Raw genomic sequence first — 21,036 nt, 5'->3', positions numbered from 1 at the left:
GGCTGCTCTGTAGTGGCCGGTTGCCCCGGTTACCGGCGAGCGATTGGCTGGGGAGCCGTAGCCCCGCCCCAGGCCGGGCCAGGCGGCGGGGCGGGGCGGGGCGGGGCGCGGGCTCGGCCTTGCCCTGAGGCGGGCGGCGCGCGGGCAGTTGCGCCGGGTGGGCGCGCGGGGAGCAGCGCTGCGCCCATGGCGGCCGGGCCCGGCGCCGCGCTCTGCCGCCTGCAGTACCTGGACGACAGCGACCCCTTCTCGTGCGCCAGCTTCCCGGAGCCGCGCCGCGCGCCCGTCCACCCGCTGCCGGAGGCGCTGCCGCTGGGCGCCCAGCTGCCCGCCCTGCACCGCCTGCTGGGCGCGCCCCTGCCGGTGAGCGGGGCCAGCGCTGGGTGGGGTCCGTGCGGCGGTGGGGGGCGGGGCCTGCAATGGGTCCAGGGGGGCGGGGCTGGGCTGGAGGAAGTGGGGTGGTGAGGGGGCCTGCAATGGGTCCAGGGGGGCGGGGCGGGGCTGGAGGAAGGGGGGTGGTGAGGGGGCCTGCAATGGGTCCAGGGGGGCGGGGCTGGAGGAAGGGGGGTGGTGAGGGAGCCTGCAATGGGTCCAGGGGGGCGGGGCTGGGCTGGAGGAAGGGGGGTGGTGAGGGAGCCTGCAATGGGTCCAGGGGGGCGGGGCTGGGTTGGAGGAAGCAGGAGATAGGGCCTGTACCAGGGCTGGGGTGGTGGGGTCCCCATGAGGTTGGGGGGCTGGGCTGGAGGAAGTGGGGTGGTGAGGGGCCTGCAATGGGTCCAGGGGGCTGGGCTGGAGGAAGGGGGGTGGTGAGGGGGCCTGCAGTGGGTCCACGGAGGCTGGGCTGGGCTGGGCTGGAGGAAGCGGGGTGGTGAGGGGGCCTGCAATGGGTCCAGGGGGGCTGGGCTGGAGGAAGGGGGGGATAGACTAGCCTTTACTGGGGCTGGGGTGGTGGGATCCCCATGAGGTTGGGGAGCTGGGCAGGAGGAAGTGGGGTGGTGGCAGGGCCCGTGTGGGCTTGGTGAGGAGGGCAGGGCAGGAGGAAGTGAGATGGTGTGGGGAGCCTGCAAAGGATCAGGGGATGCTGGGCTGGAGGAAGCAGGGTGGTGATGGGGCCTGCATGGTTGGGGCGGGGCGGGGGGGGGGGGGTTTAGGGCAGGGCCTATGAATGGGCTGGGCTTGTTGGGTGTGGACATCCCGATCTTGTGCAGCCCCCTGGCTGTCTCAACGCTCCATGCATCTGAGGAAGTGGGTTTTTTACCGACAAATGCTTATGCCCAAATATATCTGTTAATCTTTAAGGTGCTACTGGACTCCTCGTTGTGTTTGTGGGCACAAACTAACATGGGTACCCCCTGATACTTTAACAGAGTGTGTAGAACTCACTGGCCTGCGTACATTTTCCCCATCCCTGCTTCACTAGGCTGGTGCAGGTTTGTACCTTGGGCATAGGCTTTTGGTAGGAGCAGGCCCTGGAGCTGAGCCATTACAGTGAATTGTTTGGGCAGTACCGAGGAGGGACCAGGGGCTGGGTTAGTGAGGATGGGCTGGCAGGATTTCTGCCCTGACCTCTAGTAGCTGTCTTGTCATTCATGGAGGAGTTGGTTGGCTTGTCCTTTGGTTGGTTTGAAACCTTTAGTCAGGTGAAATCCATTCAGACTGGATTTCTCATTTCCCAGGGAGACCTGGCAGCATCAGGCAACTGTACTGGTAGACTTGCAACTGGGAGACATTGCTCCTCAGCATCCAAGCTCAAACCCATTTGATAAACCCCCCTATGCACACAAAGAATGGAAACGGTTGGCATAAGGTCTTGTATTTAAACATAGCCTGTAGCTTGCTGGTTAGGGCCTGTGTCCGCTATTCCTGTGTAGCATAAATATTCCTCTAGCAGCGTGTTCTTGGTTTAACCACAGTTTTATCTGTATTCTGAAATGTCATCTCCAGTAGCACAGGGCCCCCAACACCAAAATGATGCATAGACTGAGAACTGACTTGAAGGAAACAGTGATGTCTTCTGAGTCACCAGCATTGCTTCCTGCACCATCTGGAGTTTATATAACGCTTCTTGTACACTGAGGATTCTGTTAACTGGCAAAAGTGTCAGCCATTCAGGGTGCCACAATAGCTCTTACACAGTCTGAAAAATCAGAACTGGTTTAATGAAGAGCAAGATCGAGCAGGACTTCTGGACTGTCTTCACACTCTTGAATAGTGGCCTGCAATTGTTAGCTTTCCCCCTGGGCACAAGTGGGAGGAAACTCTCTGGAATGATCCTACTTCTCACAGTGCAGCACCCTTTGACTGTTCTTCAGTGTCAGCTGTGAAGATGAGCATCAGCTCCTCTGTTTTTTCATATGCAACCTTGGCCATGTTGGTGCCTTAGCTGCCTCATCTGGAGTTTCTATCCTGTTGATGGGGTGACAAAACCCCTGAACTGCTGGCTAATGGGGCATGAGTGTTAACTCTCCACATGTAGATAGCTCGACAAAGGATTGCATTTTTCTTTGAATAACCTATGTATTCTATGGTATGTTTCTTACAAAGTGCATCCCAAAATGGTCCAGAGCTAGATGAGACAAGAAATTAAGAGGATAGGCAAAAAGTAGAGGCACAGCTTCAGAAATGGCAGAGGGATACAGTAAGGCAGTCAGAGCAGACAGGAGCTGCAAAGGAGGAGCTCTTGGACCAGCATCGACAAGGTTGTGTGTGGTCACAGAGCAGGCTGGTGCAAAGGGGAAGGATCTGGGTGGAGAGAAGAGAGGAGGTTTATGAAGTCTTCTATGGAGGGTTTGTAAATCAATGCAAACTTTGACTTCTGCTGGTTCCCATTCCTTACAGGGACCAGTCTAAGTGTCTGAGGATGGGTTTGATGTGGTCATGCTTTGAATGTATGAGGAAATGGCAGCAGCATTCTGGAGAGCTGGAATGCTATGTGGGGGAGTGGCCGTAAGTAGATAAGGCAAGAGGTGCTGAAGGCCTGGTTGAGCCTGTTGTCAGAGGTGGAGTTGGGGATAAGCAGATCTGCAAGCTAACAGTGACTGGCATATGTGTGCACATTGAGGCTTCAGAGGTTTCTGGAATGACTATCTGGGCCCTTCTGCAAGGCAGGCTAAAATTAACTGGAAATTGTCTGGTTTCCTTCCCGGCACTCTTAAGTGGGTTATCTGGGAGGAAGTGAACAGGCACTTGGAATGTTCTCTACTTCAGTGGGAGCAGGGCCCTGAACATGGCAGAAGGCTTTGTGCTTTTAGTGTGCAGTTACTCAGTCCGGCACTATTCAGAGATTCCAAAGCCAGAAGGAATCATTCTAGTCTGACCTTCTGTAAACAGGCCTATGGCTGGTCTATGGGAATGAGCTGCTGGAATCTCAAATTGTCCAGCACACCATCATTTCCATGTCCCATGGTATCTGTATAATTTGACTAATTCTGATCTTCGGTCTGCCTCGTCTGGGCCTGGATGATGTAGTATTCTATTGGGGCACATCATGGCATGTGACGTGGTGTGCTACCCTGCCTTGTGTGTCTGCTGATTTAGAGAGAAATCAAATAGGTAAGAATGAAAGAACTTTAATTTTCCATAGGTCAGAGTGTGGAAGGAAATCTAGGGAAAGCTGGCTGTAGTGGAAAGATGGCAAACGTGTAATCCAAAGCGACACCGTACTTCAACTATGAGAAAGGGACTGAGAGACTTTATCCATTGGACGGTATGAACTGGAACCATAAACTCACTAAACATTAAATCTCACCAGATAAGGGTTGTCAAAGTTAGACTCAGGACTCACAGTTTGTCAGACCACTCTGTGTCTTGCATAGTGCTCACATTATCTGGGTGTTATTAGCAGAGCGCTGTGCTAATAAAACAAACTATCTTATTTATACAGATAAAAGGATGAGAACTTAACAAGATAACAAAGGAAGCAGAATCAGATACGTTTACCTGGACTAGGCATGCATATCTTATTTCCTTACTAACTATTACCGATCTTCTGTTAATGTTTCGCCATTAGCACCATTGTTTATGCCTAATGTTTCTTTTCCTGGCACCTGTATTTCAACATTTCTTATTTCTGCTTAAAGGTACATACAACATTTCTTTAATCCATTCTTATTTTTACAATATAATTCATTCTACTTTCACAGGGTCAACCCATCCTCCTCATAGTATCCACTCATACTCTACACCTGAACATAGCCATTCTATGAACAGCATACCCTCGTATCTCAATGTCTGCACTTTGACCCATTAACCTTTTACTCCCAGTCGGGGATATTGCAGATTATGTATTTCTTATGCCATTTGATTTTAAACCGAATTTTGCCCCCCTTGATAATCTGTATGTTATTCCCTCATAAGAAGAAACTTCTATCCTTAAACTCTGTGGTGGTCACTTTTTCTAAACATCATCTTAATAGAGTTTTTAAATCTATTGCATACAAGTGTCTATTCAGGGGAAACAAAGGTGTAACACAAAGGCTTAATGGCTGCAGTGCTGAAGCCCCTGAGGCAGTGTTGCTTAACAGCCTGCTGGGAGCACCTAGGTAAGGCCCTTTGTTTTCAGGTTTTATTTTAAAATTTCCTGAGAATTTATCGGTTTGTTTTAAAAAGAAATTTAAAATGGGTGAAAATTGGTTCAAAAAAGAACTTCGCAGTATTCTGGGTAAATATTGGGGGACAGGAGGACAGAAAACACAACAAGAAGTAGAGAAATATAAGAATACTTCTGACCCAGCTCTGGAAGATGAGATGATAGGTATATCTCCATATCTCATAGAACTGGAAGGGACCCTGAAAGGTCATTGAGTCCAGCCCCCTGCCTTCACTAGCAGGGCCAAGTACTGATTTTGCCCCAGATCCTTAAGTGCCCTCCTCAAGGATTGAATTCACAATCCTGGGTTTAGTAGGACAATGCTCAAACCACTGAGCTATCCCTCCCCTTCCCCAGCTTGGTAACCTGGATGGCTTAGATTAGTGAGCTACTGTCTCCTTCCAAAGTGGGGAGCTGGATTTGGGGAGTTCAGGCACTTCGTTTTGTATTTAAGCGGATCAAAATTCCAGTGACAATCAGTACAAACTGGACGATGTAGACGTACCCATAGCCTTTGTAAAACCTGGGACGTTTTTGGTAAATGCCTTACGCATAGGGCATGGAAGGGGGTTAACATGCAGGTTGAGGTAGTGTGAATAGAGAACTCTGTAACTCAAAACGGAGACCACTTACGCTGTCCTATTCTGTGCTGCCCCACTTGGCAGCAGGGAGCTGTTTACCTTCTGTTAACAAAGAAACTACTTTGTGAGGCCAGCAGAAATAGCTATCCAGGTGAAACTTATTAACCAACAACCTGCTTTTCCTAGGGCAGTGAACAGCTAAGCGGGGAGCGCCTCGTCTGCACTGTATTGCCTTTACTTGTTGGGGAGACGCGTACAGTTGTCTGATCCAGAGCACAGAAAGGCAGAGACGGCATTAAGTGTCTGCTGGCTTTAAGGTGTCCCATCCGCACTGGTACCACCATGCTTTTGTGAGGAATCCTTCCTTGGGATGGATGATTGTACCATGTCTTCTAAATGTCATTGCTGTGTCTTACCAACGTATTCAAAACTCTAGGGTGAAGATGAAAAAACACATTCAGTAAAACATCCCATAAATCCTCATGAAATCTGAGAGGAGAACTAAAGAAATAATACTGGGAAGAGTAAATAAGTGAGGGATGGAAAACAGGGGAGTTAATGGAATCCAGCACAAAACGATACACTGCTCATCTACTGGTGATTCTAAACTTGCAAAGGTCCGATGGGCAACCAGAACAGCTTCCTGCTGCCATAACTAGCAGTGAATTGGCATCCCAGTTAGAGGCTGGAGGGAGATCTCAGTCCTCTTTTTCTGGACACCACCCATTTTATTTGTGGGCAATGGTTCATGACTGGAGATGAGAGCAAACTGCCCCATTGCAATGTGACATTGGGTAAGTACAAGGGAATGCATCACAATGATGCATTGTTCAAAAACCAGCCAAACGCTCAAGCAGCAGTAGAATAGCAAAATGCACATAAAAACCATTGAGGTGGGAGGGGGAGGGAAACCTTGGAAGGTGCAGATTTGGGGATCAATTCAGATAAACACCCAGGTTTTAAATACTTATCTGAATTGTATTTGAAGCTCCATCCCTCAGTCAAGCTGGATGGCCATTCCTCTTCTTTCCCTATAATGCCTGGACCTATTCCAGCAGAGTTTGGCTTCCCCCACACTTTTTACCTTGGAAAGGGGGTTGGGGGAGAAGCATGGGTTTTCACTCACCTCCAATCTCATGTGAGTGGACAGCAAGCCTACTCTCCACTGTTTTTGTGGCACTTCCACCATCTCTTCCCCCTCAAAGGTTTCCTTTTCTCTCTCCTTCCACTCAAATTCCTATTGCTGGTTATTTTTGTTTCCCCTGGAGGACTGGATTGCCTTCCCCTGTGGCTCTAGTCTAGGGGGCCAGATGATACTCTTCTCCCACCCCATGATGGAGCAGTGCTCCTCCAGCTTCTGCCTGCCTTCCAGCCAGGCCTAGTGTGGGAGGAGTGCCGGGGAGGAGCAGAGGCAGAGCAGGATGCGCTCCGTCAGTTGCTCCAAAGGAGAAGAGGACTCGGCCTGCTGCCCACCACTGTAGCAGCCAGCAGTAGAGGCGAGGGGAGCGTCTCAGTGCAGGAGGGTGGAGTAGGCAGGCAGGAAACACGGGCCAGATACATTTGACTCCCACATGAGCTTGGGAGCCTTGGCGTGTGTGGATAACAGAACTTGTTGTTAAACCTTCCTCTGAACCAGACACGTGCCCTTTCATCCACAGCTTCATTTTTCTTGGACTGAACCAGTGTCATGTCATGAGTTATTTTTTCAAGGGTGACTAAGTGGAGTTAATTTGGGAACAAACAACAAAAGCGATGCCTAACGAAGCAAACAGATCTCTGGCAAGGGTTTTCCTCTCTGAGCCGGACTCTGTGTGTAATAAGATCTTTTATGTTGGACTGGAGGGGATGTTATAACGAGTGTGGCAGGAGAGATTTCGAGAAGGGATGTAAATCTAAGTGGGGTAAGGAAGACTTGGGAGTCTGTCAAGGCCCATTAGGCTTTTTTAGAAAAATATCCCACAGGACCCTGGCAGTGATACTCTTCCTTTGTCACATAACCTGAAATGTTGTCACTGTTGAGCTGTCTTCCAGGGTTTTCAGTTTCATGTGCAATAGTCCATTGTCCTTAGCAAACTCTGTGAAGGGCGGTAGGACTCTGCTCCATGATTGCATGAAGGGGTCAACTCGCTGGCGCCTCCTCATGGCCAGGCATGGCAGCTCGCTCTCTCTGTTGGGGTCTCCTGCAGGTGGCCGCTCCACCTCTGCGGCAGCCTGCCTCTTCCTGTGCCACGGCTCTTCAGCCGGGTCACTTGAAAGCCTCTCCCTTTCTGGGCAGCGTCTGATCAAAAAGCAAGGGGAGTTAACCCAAATAACCAGAGTTAGCAAGGGAGAGAGGGGTATGCCTCCCTCCCTCTCGGGGCATATGGGGATATGGCCCTCCCTCCCAGGCAGTAGGTGTCTGGGAAGCTCCTGCCTTCCCTCGGCCCTTTCCTCAGGGGCTGACGGTCTGTTCTTTTCTGCTCTGCCCATGTCAGCTGTTCTTCTCCCCTTTTACCTCCCCCGCCCCACCCAGCCTGTGCCTGCCTGTGCCGGTGTGGCGGGGTGGGCCTGGCTCAGCCCAGAGCAGCTCCTTACAGCCCGTTGTTGACCAGTGTGGGGTTTGCATTCCCCGTCACAGATTGCAACCCCCTTTTTTTACCATATGCTGCCTTCACGTACTCCAGTCTTCTCGGTGTGCCTGCTGGAGTTTGTAAGCCCAGGGTGGACTCGTGAGCCCTACTAGCTGCCATTATTCTGTCACTTGAGATCTTTGAGTCCTTAGAGGGCCACAGATTTGGCCTGGAAGAGCCATAATTTGTAGAGTGGCATCTTTTGGCAAGAAAGCAGCAGGGAGAGGGTGGCCCTGGGGCACCCTCCACCTTGCCTTGCAGGACAACCAGCGTTCTAAAGTGCTGGTTTTGGTCTTATCTTTAATACCATTCTGGGTGCAACACAACCCCTCTGAGCAAGGAGTAGTGAAACCTCCAGTAGACTAAGCCTGTTTAACTTATTCACAGCCAAATTTCTGGATCTCCTTTAAGAGCCTGTCTGCATTAGAGAAACTTGCAGTGGTGTCATTACGTCAATATCTTTACCCTAACGTGGACTCTCAGCACCAGTGTAAAGTGAGGTTCACTTGGATAATTTATCAGATTAAGTTTCCCATAGGCGTCCCTGGGGAAAACACTAAGCATTCATCTTCTGCATTGCAGCAGAACTGGGCTATCCAGCCCCCCAGCACAAGTATTGTGGTACTCTCTTTTCACCAAAATGTAGTCCAGGTTGTATTTATCCTCTTTCAGAGACTGCTGTTGGGGAGGCAGCTGGCGCAGCTTGGAGGTTTAGGTGCTTGTGTCTTCAAAACAGAAGCCAAGCTAGGGCCTGTTTATAAATCACAAATATAAACTGGGTACCAAATAAGGGTCCTGTGTATTTAGACTGAAGTATACAAGCAGGTCTGTCATTCTGATTCAGCAAATGCAAGCATCTTGTCAACACCACCACTTGTTCCCATCTGTCAGACAGCAAAGGATAGGTTACAATAACTAGTGATGCCAGAAATAAACACCGTGGAGATGCACCAGTGTGGCAATCTTAGGAGCTCTCTGCTGTTGTCTGGCATTTCCAGCCTTCGTTTTACAAAACAAATGGCTAGCCTTTCTGGGTGGGTAGAAAACCACTGTGACCTAACCAATGCAGTGCCTTCTGACTCTGCAGGTGCACAGAATAAAACAAAGCCACAGCCAACCCATTCATCTCGGCAGGGAGTGAATTCTGAAACCTAATAATGACAGCTTAAATGTCAATATTTTAAACCATTTTGTGGTTGATGGCCATAGCAGAAACATCCACTTGGGTGCAGGATTTTCTTCAGAACCAGCTGGGGTGGCCAGGCACCTCAGACGTGGAGCAAAGGTTGTGTTCTTTGTCTCTGTCCTGCGAGCCAAGTGCTTGTGGGCACTCAGGCATCTTGGGCATTGCTACTCTCCAATCACGGCATGGCAAACCTTGGGGATGTATCAAGTGATATGTCAGAGTTTCTTTAAATGCACCATGTGGGTTGAAAAATAAGAGTATTGGTGGGGTCATTAATAGCACAGAAGAGCTGGAAATTATTGCTAGTTACTGAAACAAATCACAGGAAGTGGAAGTGACTTCTTCACACCTGTGCTGGATAAAAGGAATATTAATGGCATGTCCAAGGAGTGTGCCTTTGTGTGATAGAGGACAAGCCAAAGGAGACCAGAATTATGGTGGAAAGCCAGTATCTAGACAGAAGTGAGCTAGGCAGAGGGTAAAGACAAGGTGATGCTCTTGGTGCTAGGAGGAGTAAATGGGTGAACCTTTAATAAGTTTTGGTAATGAAAAAGTACCTGGTGCTCAGAAAACAGTGACTCTTGTTCCAGTGTTCAGTAAGAGGCTGTAGGAACACCTGTATTAGGAAAAGGTTTTTAAATACTTGGGATATTGTAGCTTACGGCTACATTTGGAAAAGTACAAGCTAATAGGTATGAGTCAGCTTGCATTTGTGAAAGGCAAATCATGTCCCAGATTGCTGTCTAAAATAACTATCCTCCTGAGGTTTCTGTTCCTAGATTCCACTATATACCCCTGATACTCGTAAGAAGCTTATTCAGATCCCTCACACACATGGTTCCAGGTTTATTTGGGGAAAGGAAAAAGAGCAGAATTAGGCATACATTACATCAGGACAGCATCCAGCCTGGAACACTGGGGTCTGCCCAATGGACTGCAGTCACTGTACATCACCATCGTTGGGCACGAACTGTTAGCCTTTCCTCCTGGGCCACCGAAACAGGGCAAAGAGCAAACACGGGGGCTAAAAACTCCCTTGTTGTTTGGGACTGTGTAGAGAAGTTATGCCTCAATTTCTGTGTCCCATATAACTCTCCCCTTCACAGCACTGATTAACTGGGGAGAGAATAAAATGACGTTTTTTCAGATTTGGGGGCTTGTATACTAGAGAAAGTTGCACCAGTTTAAGTGTGTGTGCGTGCGCTTTAAACAGATTTAGTTAAACTGGTGCTAGCCCCTGTATGGTCACTCTTAATTCAGTTTAAGAGTGGCTGATTTTAGTTTAGCTTATATGCAATATTTCCTTTCAGAGTTTTACAGTTAGCAAAAGCGTGTGTGGAAATGCCTGCCCCAGCCACTTAGAGCTTCCTGGTGGGAGAAGGCAGCACCATTGTCCACCGTGGAGTTTCCAGGGACAATTGGGGACATTTGAACCCCATAATCTGTACTATCGCTCTCCCTAGTAAGACACCTGTGTGCTTGCAAAGTGTTAGCTTCCTCCCCAAATGGATATCATCACTTTAAACTGCCCCCCAGGCCATCCTGTCAGACTGGTAAAAAAGGCCGTGGTCAGAGCTTCGGGCCTAGGACTGACCTTCCCGTTTGCATCGCTTGGCAGGGTCTGTGTGGTCCCCATACCCTGAGGGTATGGCTACACTTGCGAGTTGCAGCGCTGGTGGAGGCTTTCCAGCGCTGCAATTAGTAAGTGTCCACACCTGCAGGGCACATCCAGCGTTGCAACTCCCTGGCTGCAGCGCTGACTGTACACCTGGCTCAGCATGGGGAATAAAGATTGCAGCGCTGGTCATCAAGTGTGGCCACACACCAGCGCTGTTTTTGGCCTCCAGAGTATTAGCAGATATCCCAAAATGCTTTTATAAATTACTCTTTGTTTTGTTGTGAACTTGGAGCTCCGTAGCTCGCTTATCTACAAACACAGCTCCTGTTTGCTGTGATCAGTCTGTGAACAATCAAATGAGATAATGAGGCAGGCAGGGAGTGAGTGTTTGCTTGACAGAAACGGGGCAGAGGGGAGAGAGGGAGTCCATTGGCTGCAGGCTGTTTGCAGTTAAGCGTTAAGGGTAAGGGATCGGGAACATGTTCTGATTTTTCAAGGCAGGAAGGTAACACACAGTGTTGGCTCCAAAAATCCACTCTCTCTCTCTCCCCCACGCTCCCTGTCACACTACGCCCCACCCCACCCCCCTCTTTTGAAAAGCACGTTGCTGCCACTTGAATGCTGGGATAGCTGCCCATAATGCACTGCTCCCAACAGCGCTGCAAATGCTGCAAATGTGGCCACACACCAGCGCTGGTAGCTGTGAGTGTGGCCACACACCAGCGCTGGCCCTGCACAGCTGGACGACCAGCGCTGCAACTACCAGCGCTGCAGATTTGTAAGTGTAGCCATACCCTAAGTGTCAGGTTTCAGCTATTGGGGTGAAGAACTGGGGTTTAAAACAAGCAGGGAAGTTCTTGTATTCCCTGTAGCTTGGCTGGGTTTAACATGCAGCGTCCTGTCTGTGCACACGCTGGAGTGAGGTCTGCGTTCGTCTCTGCAGCAGTAACAGGCAGGGCGAATAGCTTTGTTAAGTTCTGAAACCTTCCACTCGTGGCCAACTGGAGTTCCATCTGCAGCTGCTGTGGGAAGACAGGGCATATGGGCTGGCTGGGAGAGGAGGCCTCTCCATCCTGCACTGAGCTGCTTCGCTTGTTACTATCCATACCATGAGGGCTTCGAGCCCTTTAGCTCCATCTCTGTTGCAGCTGACTGTAACCTTTGGTCTCCCAGCTCTCACGATCAGCCAACTGTTCCCAGGCCCCTGCTGACTGTAGCCTGTATCTGGGTGTGTGTGAACATCTTTGGATATCACCTTAGTCTAGTGTGCCAGATCAGTGACCTATCTGCCTCTTAGAAGAGGTTAGCTGGTAATTCCCCTGCCAGGATGTGTGACTGTGAGAGTGCCTCAAAAGCAATGTAAGACTCGGAAGGCCGTGTTAGAAACAAGGTTTGTGAAGAACGAGAGAGTCCTATTACTGAAGAGTCCCCATCACAGAGCTAGTCTGATGCACCTTGGAAGCTAACCTAAGTAGATACCAGTGTGGGATTGCTCCATCCGGTCCTGGCCTCCCCAAGCCCTTATCAGGGCAGTTTGTCAGCGATCCTTCATGGTATCTGGTGCCAAATCCCCCTGGAGCTGTCCCACTTGCACTTTCTAGGTTACTTTGCAGTCATGTGCAATCCTGCTCACGGCTTTTGCAGGCCTCTCCCCCATGTCTGTTTCATGTATGTTTTCTGTAATCCTTTCATATTGGAATGATTAAACATTTTCCGTGTTCTTTTGGATGTCTATCCACATAGTGGGTGTCTCGGTGCAAGGACGCATCTTCGTACACAGGGATTGGATGTCCCATCCCTGCCACCCCTTCATGGCTGACTCCTGTTCTAGTTTGCAGACGCCCTTTGTAATGTTAATTGTTCCTGGCTTTAGGTGTTAATCTGTAGCCAGTTCAGCATTCCCTTGAATCCATGGTAAAAGTGACAGGCCATTTTAAGATTATTTCACAGGTGAGTTCTTGACAGATTTAAACTGAGCTCTCACACTGACTCAGAGTAGAGACATGGTTCTGTACCCCGGACACCTCTCCCCGTTACAGCAGTGGTTGGCCCTCAACTGACTGCCTCCAGCAATGTTACAGCAGCACCTGGACTTCAGTATTTCTGGTCAGGGCTTCTTCTGCGAGTGTGTCCCAGAGCCTTGTTTGGGTGGAAAGAAAGGAACCAAACCTAGACCCTGCCGTTTTCACTGCCCTCTCATGCAGGAATTCCCTGTTATGGGAACTGCCTTTAAAGAGTTCCCAGGACAATGCAGCTCGTGAGCTGACTGGAACAACATGTCTCTGTCCCCAAGGGTTAGCACTAGGAGACAACATGTGCCTGGGGTAGAATCCAAACCACGAACGCTGCGGGTGGAGCTGCATTCCTGCCACGCTTACATGAGAAACTGGCATCCGAGTTCCTGCAGCAGCCAGGAGGGCTTGGCCTCCCCAGTAGGCTGGCTCATGTAATTAGGCCCCCTGAAGCAGGCATGGACATTGATGCTGACCTGCCTGTGATTTAGCAGTTAACACACTGCGGGGTTGCTAGCGAGGCTTGAGCACTCCTGGGAAAAGTGTGTGTGGGGGAGCTTCCCCTGCATCAGACAACTCCTGGGAGAGGGATGAGTTCCGTGTTTAGTTACAGCACATGGGCTGGGATGCGAACCTGGAGCTGCGTATACCCCACAGTCTCCAGTACAACTCCCATAGTGACAGGGAGAGGTTTGCACAGAGATCGAGAGTCGAATATGGCCTTTATGTAGGAAATAAATCTCTTCATCGGCATGTCTCTGCTCAGCACCTCATTGTCACGTTCTGCATTGGTCAGTGGGAAATGCTTGACTTAGGGTGACCCGCTATTTCTGTGCTCTGTTTCTCTTCGGCCCTCCTCCTCATCCCGCCTTTCTCAGTTACCCTCCCTCTGCCCTGGCTTTGTGTCTGCAGCAGCTCCCAATTTGCACCCCTCCCTACAACCCTGGGTTTCACTTCCAACCCCTTCTCCATTCCCTTCTCCGCTAACTTGATCAGCCAAGAACTAATTATTGTGGACATTTAATAGGTCCTCTCTACACATGAGAGTTACCACTCAGGCAGACAGTACGACATTGGCTACGCTGGGTTCCCATTTGAAGGAGTCTATATGCTTTCTGTGTAACCAGGAAGGGATAGAAATGGGCCTCGTTAAGTGAAAGCTGAGGTTCTGCAGAATCTGCATGTCGTGTGAGTCGCACCAGTACTTCAGTGTGTCAGGTGATCCATGGGTTCGATACCCGACGCAGAGCAAAGCCAAGGCTACATGGTTAATAGTAACAATCTGATAGCATGTTGTAAATGATTTGGGGACCCCTGGGGATGCAATGTGGCCTACAAATCACATAAGAATCCCATCAGCACCCATTAGTGACGCAGCAGTATTGCCAGCCCCACATGTTCACAGACCATTAGTCAGGCCTTAGAAATTATGAGATTGGCTTAAAAGTCACAAGGCCTTTAAAAAATGATACAATTTGGGCTTGCTTTCTCTGGCCTCTGGTTTTGAGCCTTTGGGTCGCACTGGAGTCACATTTTCAAGCTTTTCTCTGCAAAGAGGAGGGCTAGGAACTTCCTTTCATTTTTAAATGAAAACTAAGGTTGTCATGTCTGTAATCACTCCTGGAGCTGGGGCTTAATTAAAACAACAAATATTATAAAGATTGCGACAAAATAGCCAGAGTTGGCAGCACTGCAGGTTAGTTTGGAACAGATCAATTGAACCAACTGGTGGAGTTGAAGTTGGCAGAAGGCCCCATCACTTGCGGCGGAATTTGAGAAATACTGGGGGAACACCCCAGAAGTGTTCAGTGGTTAGCTTTTACATCGCTCTAGCACTGCATGAGTGCGTCAGTTGACAGGAGAGGAGAACGACTCTGAATCTCCACCACCACTTCCTTCCATGCCCACGTGATCCTTGGTGTTGCCTCCCCAAGTACTGACCCATCCTGATTCCTTTCAGCTGCATCACAGCTTGCAGCCAGTGGCTGCTCTTGATAGGTTACCCGATGTGACTCCTAGCCCAAGAGGGGAATGAGTCTCCCCGTGTGCAAATATTGTTGGGGTCTGCCAGTTAGAACTTAGTCTCCAAAGAAGGGGACCAGTACTCATGAGTTCCAGGCTCCTAGTCTTGTGCCCCATCCACTAGGCCATGCTTCTCTTCTCTCCCCCCCCCGCTGTGGGAGGCATGTTTTGGCAGAGGGCCCGTGATTCCAACTCTAGCTACATACTTCAGGCAGAGTGGTGAAAAGAACAGCCATTGTTGATGGAATCAGAGAAAGAGAGGGCTGGATGAGATCTTGGCTGGACTAGATGACCTCTCTCCTGCGATGAAACAGGACCAAGTAAACTTAGACCATCCCTGACATGTTTTTTCCAACCTGTTCTTAAAAGCCTCCAATGACGAGGACTCCACAACCTCCCTTGGAAGCCTATTCCAGCGCTTAATTGCCCTTAGAGTTAGATGGTTGTTCCTAGTATCTAACCCTGGCTGCAAATTAAGCCCATTACTTCTTGTCCTACCTTCATTGGACATGGAGAGCAATTGATCACCGTCCTCTTCGTAATCGTTCTTAACATACTGTTATTAGGTCCCATCTCAGTCGTCTTTTCTCAAGACTAAACATGTCCGGTGTCTTTAACTTTTCCTCATAGGTTTGGTTACCTAAACCTTTTATCGTTTTTGTTGCTCTCACCTGGACTCTCTCCACTTTCTTACCTAAAGCGCGGTGCCCAGAACTGGATGCAGTACTCCAGCTGAGGCCTCAGTGCCGCGTAGAGCAGGACAATTACCTCTCATGTCTCGCATACGAGACTCCTGTTAATACTCCTCAGAATGGTGTTTAGCCTTTTTCGTAACTGCATCATATTGTTGTCTCGCTCAATTTGTGATCCACTCTTACTCGGGCTATGATTATGTCATGGAGGTCACAGAATCCATGACATTTTCTGCCCTGGGGCTGGAGCTCCCAGCCAGCCCCACCCAGGCAGCTCCCAGCCAATGCTGTACTGTCCCTGGTGGGCAGCTGGGGGGACCCGGGAGCCCCAGCAGCAGTGGGTGCTGAACCCACCTACCCTTTTTGCTAGGGATATTTTTAGTGAAAGTCAGGGACAGGTCACGGGCTTCCGTGAATTTTTGTTTATTGCCCATGACTTGTGCATGACTTTTACTAAAAAATATCTATGCTAAAAACTTAGCCTTAACTGTGACCCTTGAATCCTTTAAGCAGTACTATCACCGAGTTAGTTATTCCCCATTCTATTTTTCCTTCCTAAGTGTAGTACTTTGTACTTGTCTTTGTTGACTTTCATCTTGTAGAATTCAGACCAATTCTCCCATTTGTCAGGGTCATTTTGATTTCCGATCCTGTCCTCCAAAGTGCAAGCAGCCTTTCCCAGCTCGGTGCCATCTGCAGATTTTATAAGCACACTCTCCACTCCATTATCCAAGTCATAAATGAAAATATTGACTAGTACTGCACCCTGGATGTACCCCTGCAGGACCCCACTAGATAGATCCTCCTGGTTTGACAGTGAACCATTGCTAACTACTCTTTGGGTGAGGTCTTTCAACCAGTTGTGCACCCACCTTTGCTCTTTTTGCCACACTGCCAATAGGAAGGCAGAAGGTGAGCGTGACTGCGTCCCAAAATAGCATTTGGAGCAAACGTGCCAGGCCTAGCGCTATACTTAGGGTATGTCTACACTGACGGAGTTTTTGCGCTGTAAGTTCCACCGGTGAATGTAAAGCGCTGGTTTGTGTCCTCACTCAGTTCCTCAGGCACCAGAGAGTGTTTACACTACCAGCACTTCCATCGCGGATGAGAGCAGCGCTGTAGGGCAGCTATCCCACAGTGCAGCTCTCTCGATAGGTGGTGTGGGAAGGTGGGGGTCCCTGCTCAGTGCCCCATATTGCCCTGCTTCATGTCCCAGCAGCCCCATTACTTCCTTGTTTCTTTCGTGGCTTTTTTTTTTTAAACCCCTGCTGTCCGGCTGCTTTCCCTGCCACATCTACAAGCAAAGGGAAAGGGAGTTTAAAATTACAGGGGAAGGGGCGGACGTCTGTTTACTTGGCGTCAGAGCAGCGGAGATGCTGGGCAGAGTGGTCACTTTTGGAACTGTGGGATATCCTTTGGAGGCCAGAAGGTGTTTATGCTGGTAGAACGTGTCTTCGCTTTCACAACAGCGCAAAAAAAACAGCAGAAAGGACTGTAAGCCTCTTGTGAAGGTGGTTTTCTTCTTGAACCTCAGAAGTTTCACCGCAAAAAGTCATTAACAAGTGTAGGCGCTCCCACGGTTTTAGTGCAAAAAAGAGACTTTTTGTGCTTTAAGTGGTAAGTGTAGACGTAGCCTGAGAGTTGCTCTGGCTAGGTTCTGGTGGTGTGTGCTGCCCACCACACAGAGCACCGCTGGAGGGCTCTCGGAGCATTTGAAGAGAGACCTAACTCATTCCTGTGTACTACTGGCTAGAAAAGATGTATTAAAACTGTCTGCTTTTTTAGCGGCACCAGTGAACTCGGTTGGCAGGTCCTTCTCATAGTGATGACACTGTTGGCTTGTGACTTGGCCTAGCAAGATACCAAGGCCAGTAAAGCCCTGCCTTCCAAAGGCCAAGCGCGAGGGCGTGTAGCTTGATTTGCAGCACGTGGGGCCGGGCTTGCAGAGAGTCTGCTCCCTGATGTCAATGCAGAGTGAACCTTCCAGACCACGAGAAGGAGCTGTGATAGGGGATTTCCTGTCCGAAAAGAGCCGGGATTCCATCTGACACCCAATCCCTGCTGGTTCCCCTGTTACCCATGGATTGATTTTGGTGTGTCAGCTGAAATGGATGTTTGCCGCCGGTTACTGGTTGAAATCGAATGCTGCCAAGCCTACCTGTGTGCGCCGGAGCCAGATCCCAGTTGTTCTACCTCCTACTTCCCCTCGGTCTCCTGACAGTATCCCTGAAGGAAGTGCCTTGTCTGTCACAATGTGGAGTGCTGGGGTTGAACACTCCCCTTTGCCTGGGGGACGCTTTGCCTCCCCAGCGAGGGTCTCTGTGACAATCCCTGGCCCCAGTGCAAGAGTTCCTGTCACACATTCCGGTACAGAATTCAGAGCACCAGAGTGAGAGAAGAAGCTGGACCGAGGGTGAAGATGATTCCAGCTGCGTGTCTGAGTGAGGTGGGCTGTGGGAGTCAGAGGAAGCGGCAGTGTTTGGGCAAGCGACTCTAATTCTAGGCTGAACTGGCCAGGAGCTGCCCTTTCCCCTCACGCTGTTCAGTAAGGGAGCCTCCTTACGGTCGCTTTTCTGACTTTCCTCCACAGGGCTGAGATTGCCAGTCCTTGCTTGGCACTCTCCCCATCACCCTGCTGGAAGGGAGCATCCTCTCTTGTAGGAGAGAGGGAGGGATCTTACCTCTGTCCACCGCAGAGATGGCAGGCAGAGCCGACCTGGCTTGAGGCCAGGGCCACGTGGCCGATCCCCTGGAGTGGTTGCATTGTGACTCAGGAATGGCTGAACCCGTTGAGGTTGTGCTCCCCTGCTTGGACCCCTTTTATTTTGGGATGTGAATGCTGCACAGCCTGGAGGCTGTGGTTTTCATGACTGGCAGGAAGCAGCCAGGCAGCGATGAGTCAGCGTGCAGGCTTTGTCAGGATCATGGTGGTGGGTGAGTCACCAGTGCCTGTGCGTACCGAGGGTGTGTGCACGTGTCCCTCTGCCATGACTCCCGGTTGCAGCTGGCTGCATCTCTAGGGTGTGTGTTGGAGGGATGGTGGGGGAGAACTGCTAGTACCTGATGAAATGGGTATTCACCCACGAAAGCTCATGCTCCAATACGTCTGTTAGTCTACAAGGTGCCACAGGACTCTGTCGCTTTTTACAGATCCAGACTAACACGGCTCCCCATCTGATACTTGCTAGGCCACTGTCGGTAGACAGATACTGGGCTAGATGGACCTTTGGTCTGACCCGGTACGGCCGTTCTTATGTTCACCTAGTCGCTACTTTAGGTGCTGGTACGGAGTCCTCTCCTCTCACCTCACCCCCACTGATGAATTCTCCCTGCCCCACTGCTCCCCTCTATAGGTTGTCTTTATTCCCCGCCCCCTCTCCTTGGGGATTCCTTTTTGGGCCTCTTTCCTCACCTGCTGTCAGCTCAGTCAGTGGGCTCTGTAGGTCCGTGCTCAAGCGCTGCAGAGATGAGGGTACCAGTGCATTTCACCCACGGGACCGTGATCTAGCAATGGAAGCAGTGACTCTGAAATAGATTCGGGGGAGGATGGATAATCAGCTGAACCTGAGCTCCCAGTGGGATGCTGTGATCAAAAGAGGTGATGTGATCCTGGGATGCATAAGAATGGTGAGTAGGAGTAGAGAGGTTATTTTACCTCTGTATTTGGTGCTGGTCCCACCACTGCTGGACTCCTGTGACAAGTTCTGGGGTCCATAATTCAAGACACATGTTGATAAATTGAAGGGGGTTCAAGGAAGAGCCCCAAGAATGATTAAAAGATTAGAAAACCTGCCTTATCGTGGTAGACTCAAGGAGCTCTATCTATGTAGCTTAACAAAGAGAAGGATAAGGGGTGACTTGATCCCAGTCTGAGTTTCTACATGGGGAACAAATAGTTAATAATGGGCTCCTCAGTCTAGCAGAGGAAGGTCTAACTCGATCTGATAGCTGGGTGCTGAATCTAGACAAATTCAGACTGAAATAAGGCGTAAGTTTTAAGCATGAGGGCAATTAACTATTGGAACAATTTACCAATCACTGACCATTTTTAAATCAGGACTGGCTGTTTTTCTAAAGGATCTGCTTGAGGAATGGTTTCGGTGCAGGTCTCTGGCATGTGCATACAAGGGGTCAAACAAGATGGTCTCAATGGTCCCTTCTGGCTTTGGAATCTCTGAACCTGGTGAGGGGAAGAGAAGACAGGAATGTGGAGAAGTGGCCTGTGAAACCCCAACCCCCGAGCCCGGGGATGGGACGGGACAGAACGCTGCTGCTGAGGGGACATGGAAAGGAGTTTCTGGACTTGTGGGTGACTTACACTCTGGCCCCCAGAGCTGAACTAAAGTGCCTCAGTTAAATCCTCAGCGAGCCGTTCCCAAGGTGCTGCGTGGCTGTGCTAGCGCCCCACAAAAGGGGATGGCAGCAGCTGAGCATGAGGGAATGGCTAGGGAGTCGCATGGTTGAGAGGTGGGGGCAGGAGGTCTGGGAGTCAGGACTCCTGGGTTCTACTCCCAGCCCTGCTGCTGACTGGCTATTTGTCCTGTACAAGTGTACAGTGGGAGTATAGTATCAGAGGGGGAGCCGTGTTAGTCTGGATCTGTAAAAGCAGCAAAGAGTCCTGTGGCACCTTATAGACTAACAAACGTATTGGAGCATGAGCTTTCATGGGTGAATATGCACATGCATCCGACGAAGTGGGTATTCACCTACAAAAGCTCATGCTCCAATACGTCTGTTAGTCTATAAGGTACCACAGGACTCTTTGCTGCAATGGCAGTATAGTTATTGGGGTGCCTAAAACTGACCCTGCTCTCCCCACAACCACGCTATGCATTCCTCCCTCCCATTAGCAAGCACCATCACTGATCTCTGGGGGGTCCTTGTGTTTGCAGCTGGCGGACTGTACGCTGCAGGTCTCACCATCTGGACAGTACCTGGATCTTGATCTGTCCCTGCTGGAGCAGAAGGATGAGCTGGAAGGATTCTACGAGGAGATCAGGTAAGTTGCTGGAGTCGCAGATATACCTGTCTGAGCCAAGTGAGTGGGACGTGAGTCACCGTCTCCACTCAGGAGACTGCCCAGCCAGATGACATGACCCTGCTTCACCCACCTTTGCCTTCTCCAGATGCCCCCATGTGTTCCACTCCTATAAAACACCTGGAGTGAGACTGATGCATGCTGCTCTTCTGCCTGCTCAGCAGGATGGAGCAGACCGATGAGGGCATGAGCATGAATGCCTGGAATTGAGGCTGGGGCTGGTAGAGTCACTTGGGGGATTCACTCCTTTGCCAGCTACTTCCTGGATGTTAAACTGAGCCCCTGGGCCGAGAGCCTGGTGACAGGCCAGTTTGGGTCAAACTCTAGGGCAGTCTCTGGGGAGTGAGGGACCTTGGACTTGAGGTTCCTCAGCAGAGCTGTGGGGAGAGATCAGGCCTGGGAAGCAGGAGCGACCACAGATCAGGACAGAAGTACGCTGGCAGAGGTGCGTGGAGGCCCCAGGACAGTGCACCAAAGAGCTGCCCCTCCCCTCCAGTGTGTGTAACTGCATAGATTTGGTTTCCTGAGGGTGGTTGTGATGATCTGGCAGGCTCCAGCAATAGCCGGGTGCTGCTGCTGTCAGTAACCTATGGAAGTGGGGCATGGTGGGGCGGGGAGCTATTCTGCGGGGGAGGTGGCCGGCAGATCATTAGGGGAGCAGAGGTGCTAGGGCTGGAGCTCTGGCTCTGG

General features: G+C 50.3%; 1 protein-coding gene across 3 annotated transcripts in view; it reads left to right on the top strand.

The window, feature by feature from the left end:
* Positions 1 to 153: 153 nt before the first annotated feature.
* FHOD1 (formin homology 2 domain containing 1) overlaps positions 154 to 21,036 on the top strand; it is a 63,836-nt gene continuing 42,953 nt past the window's right edge. For 2 of the 3 annotated variants that reach the window (XM_044987011.1, XM_044987010.1), the window contains exons 1-2: positions 154 to 363; positions 20,201 to 20,307. In XM_044987011.1, the coding sequence (XP_044842946.1) occupies positions 187 to 363; positions 20,201 to 20,307 (284 nt within the window). In that variant the 5' untranslated portion in view covers positions 154 to 186. Of the gene's footprint in view, positions 364 to 3,583; positions 3,707 to 20,200; positions 20,308 to 21,036 lie in introns of those variants that run through there. The other variant, XM_044987012.1, reaches the window with a different exon arrangement.

This window comes from Mauremys mutica, chromosome 14, assembly GCF_020497125.1.
Source record: "Mauremys mutica isolate MM-2020 ecotype Southern chromosome 14, ASM2049712v1, whole genome shotgun sequence".
In the NCBI taxonomy this organism is placed as follows: domain Eukaryota; kingdom Metazoa; phylum Chordata; order Testudines; family Geoemydidae; genus Mauremys; species Mauremys mutica.
This window is presented reverse-complemented; position numbering and strand designations above follow the sequence as displayed.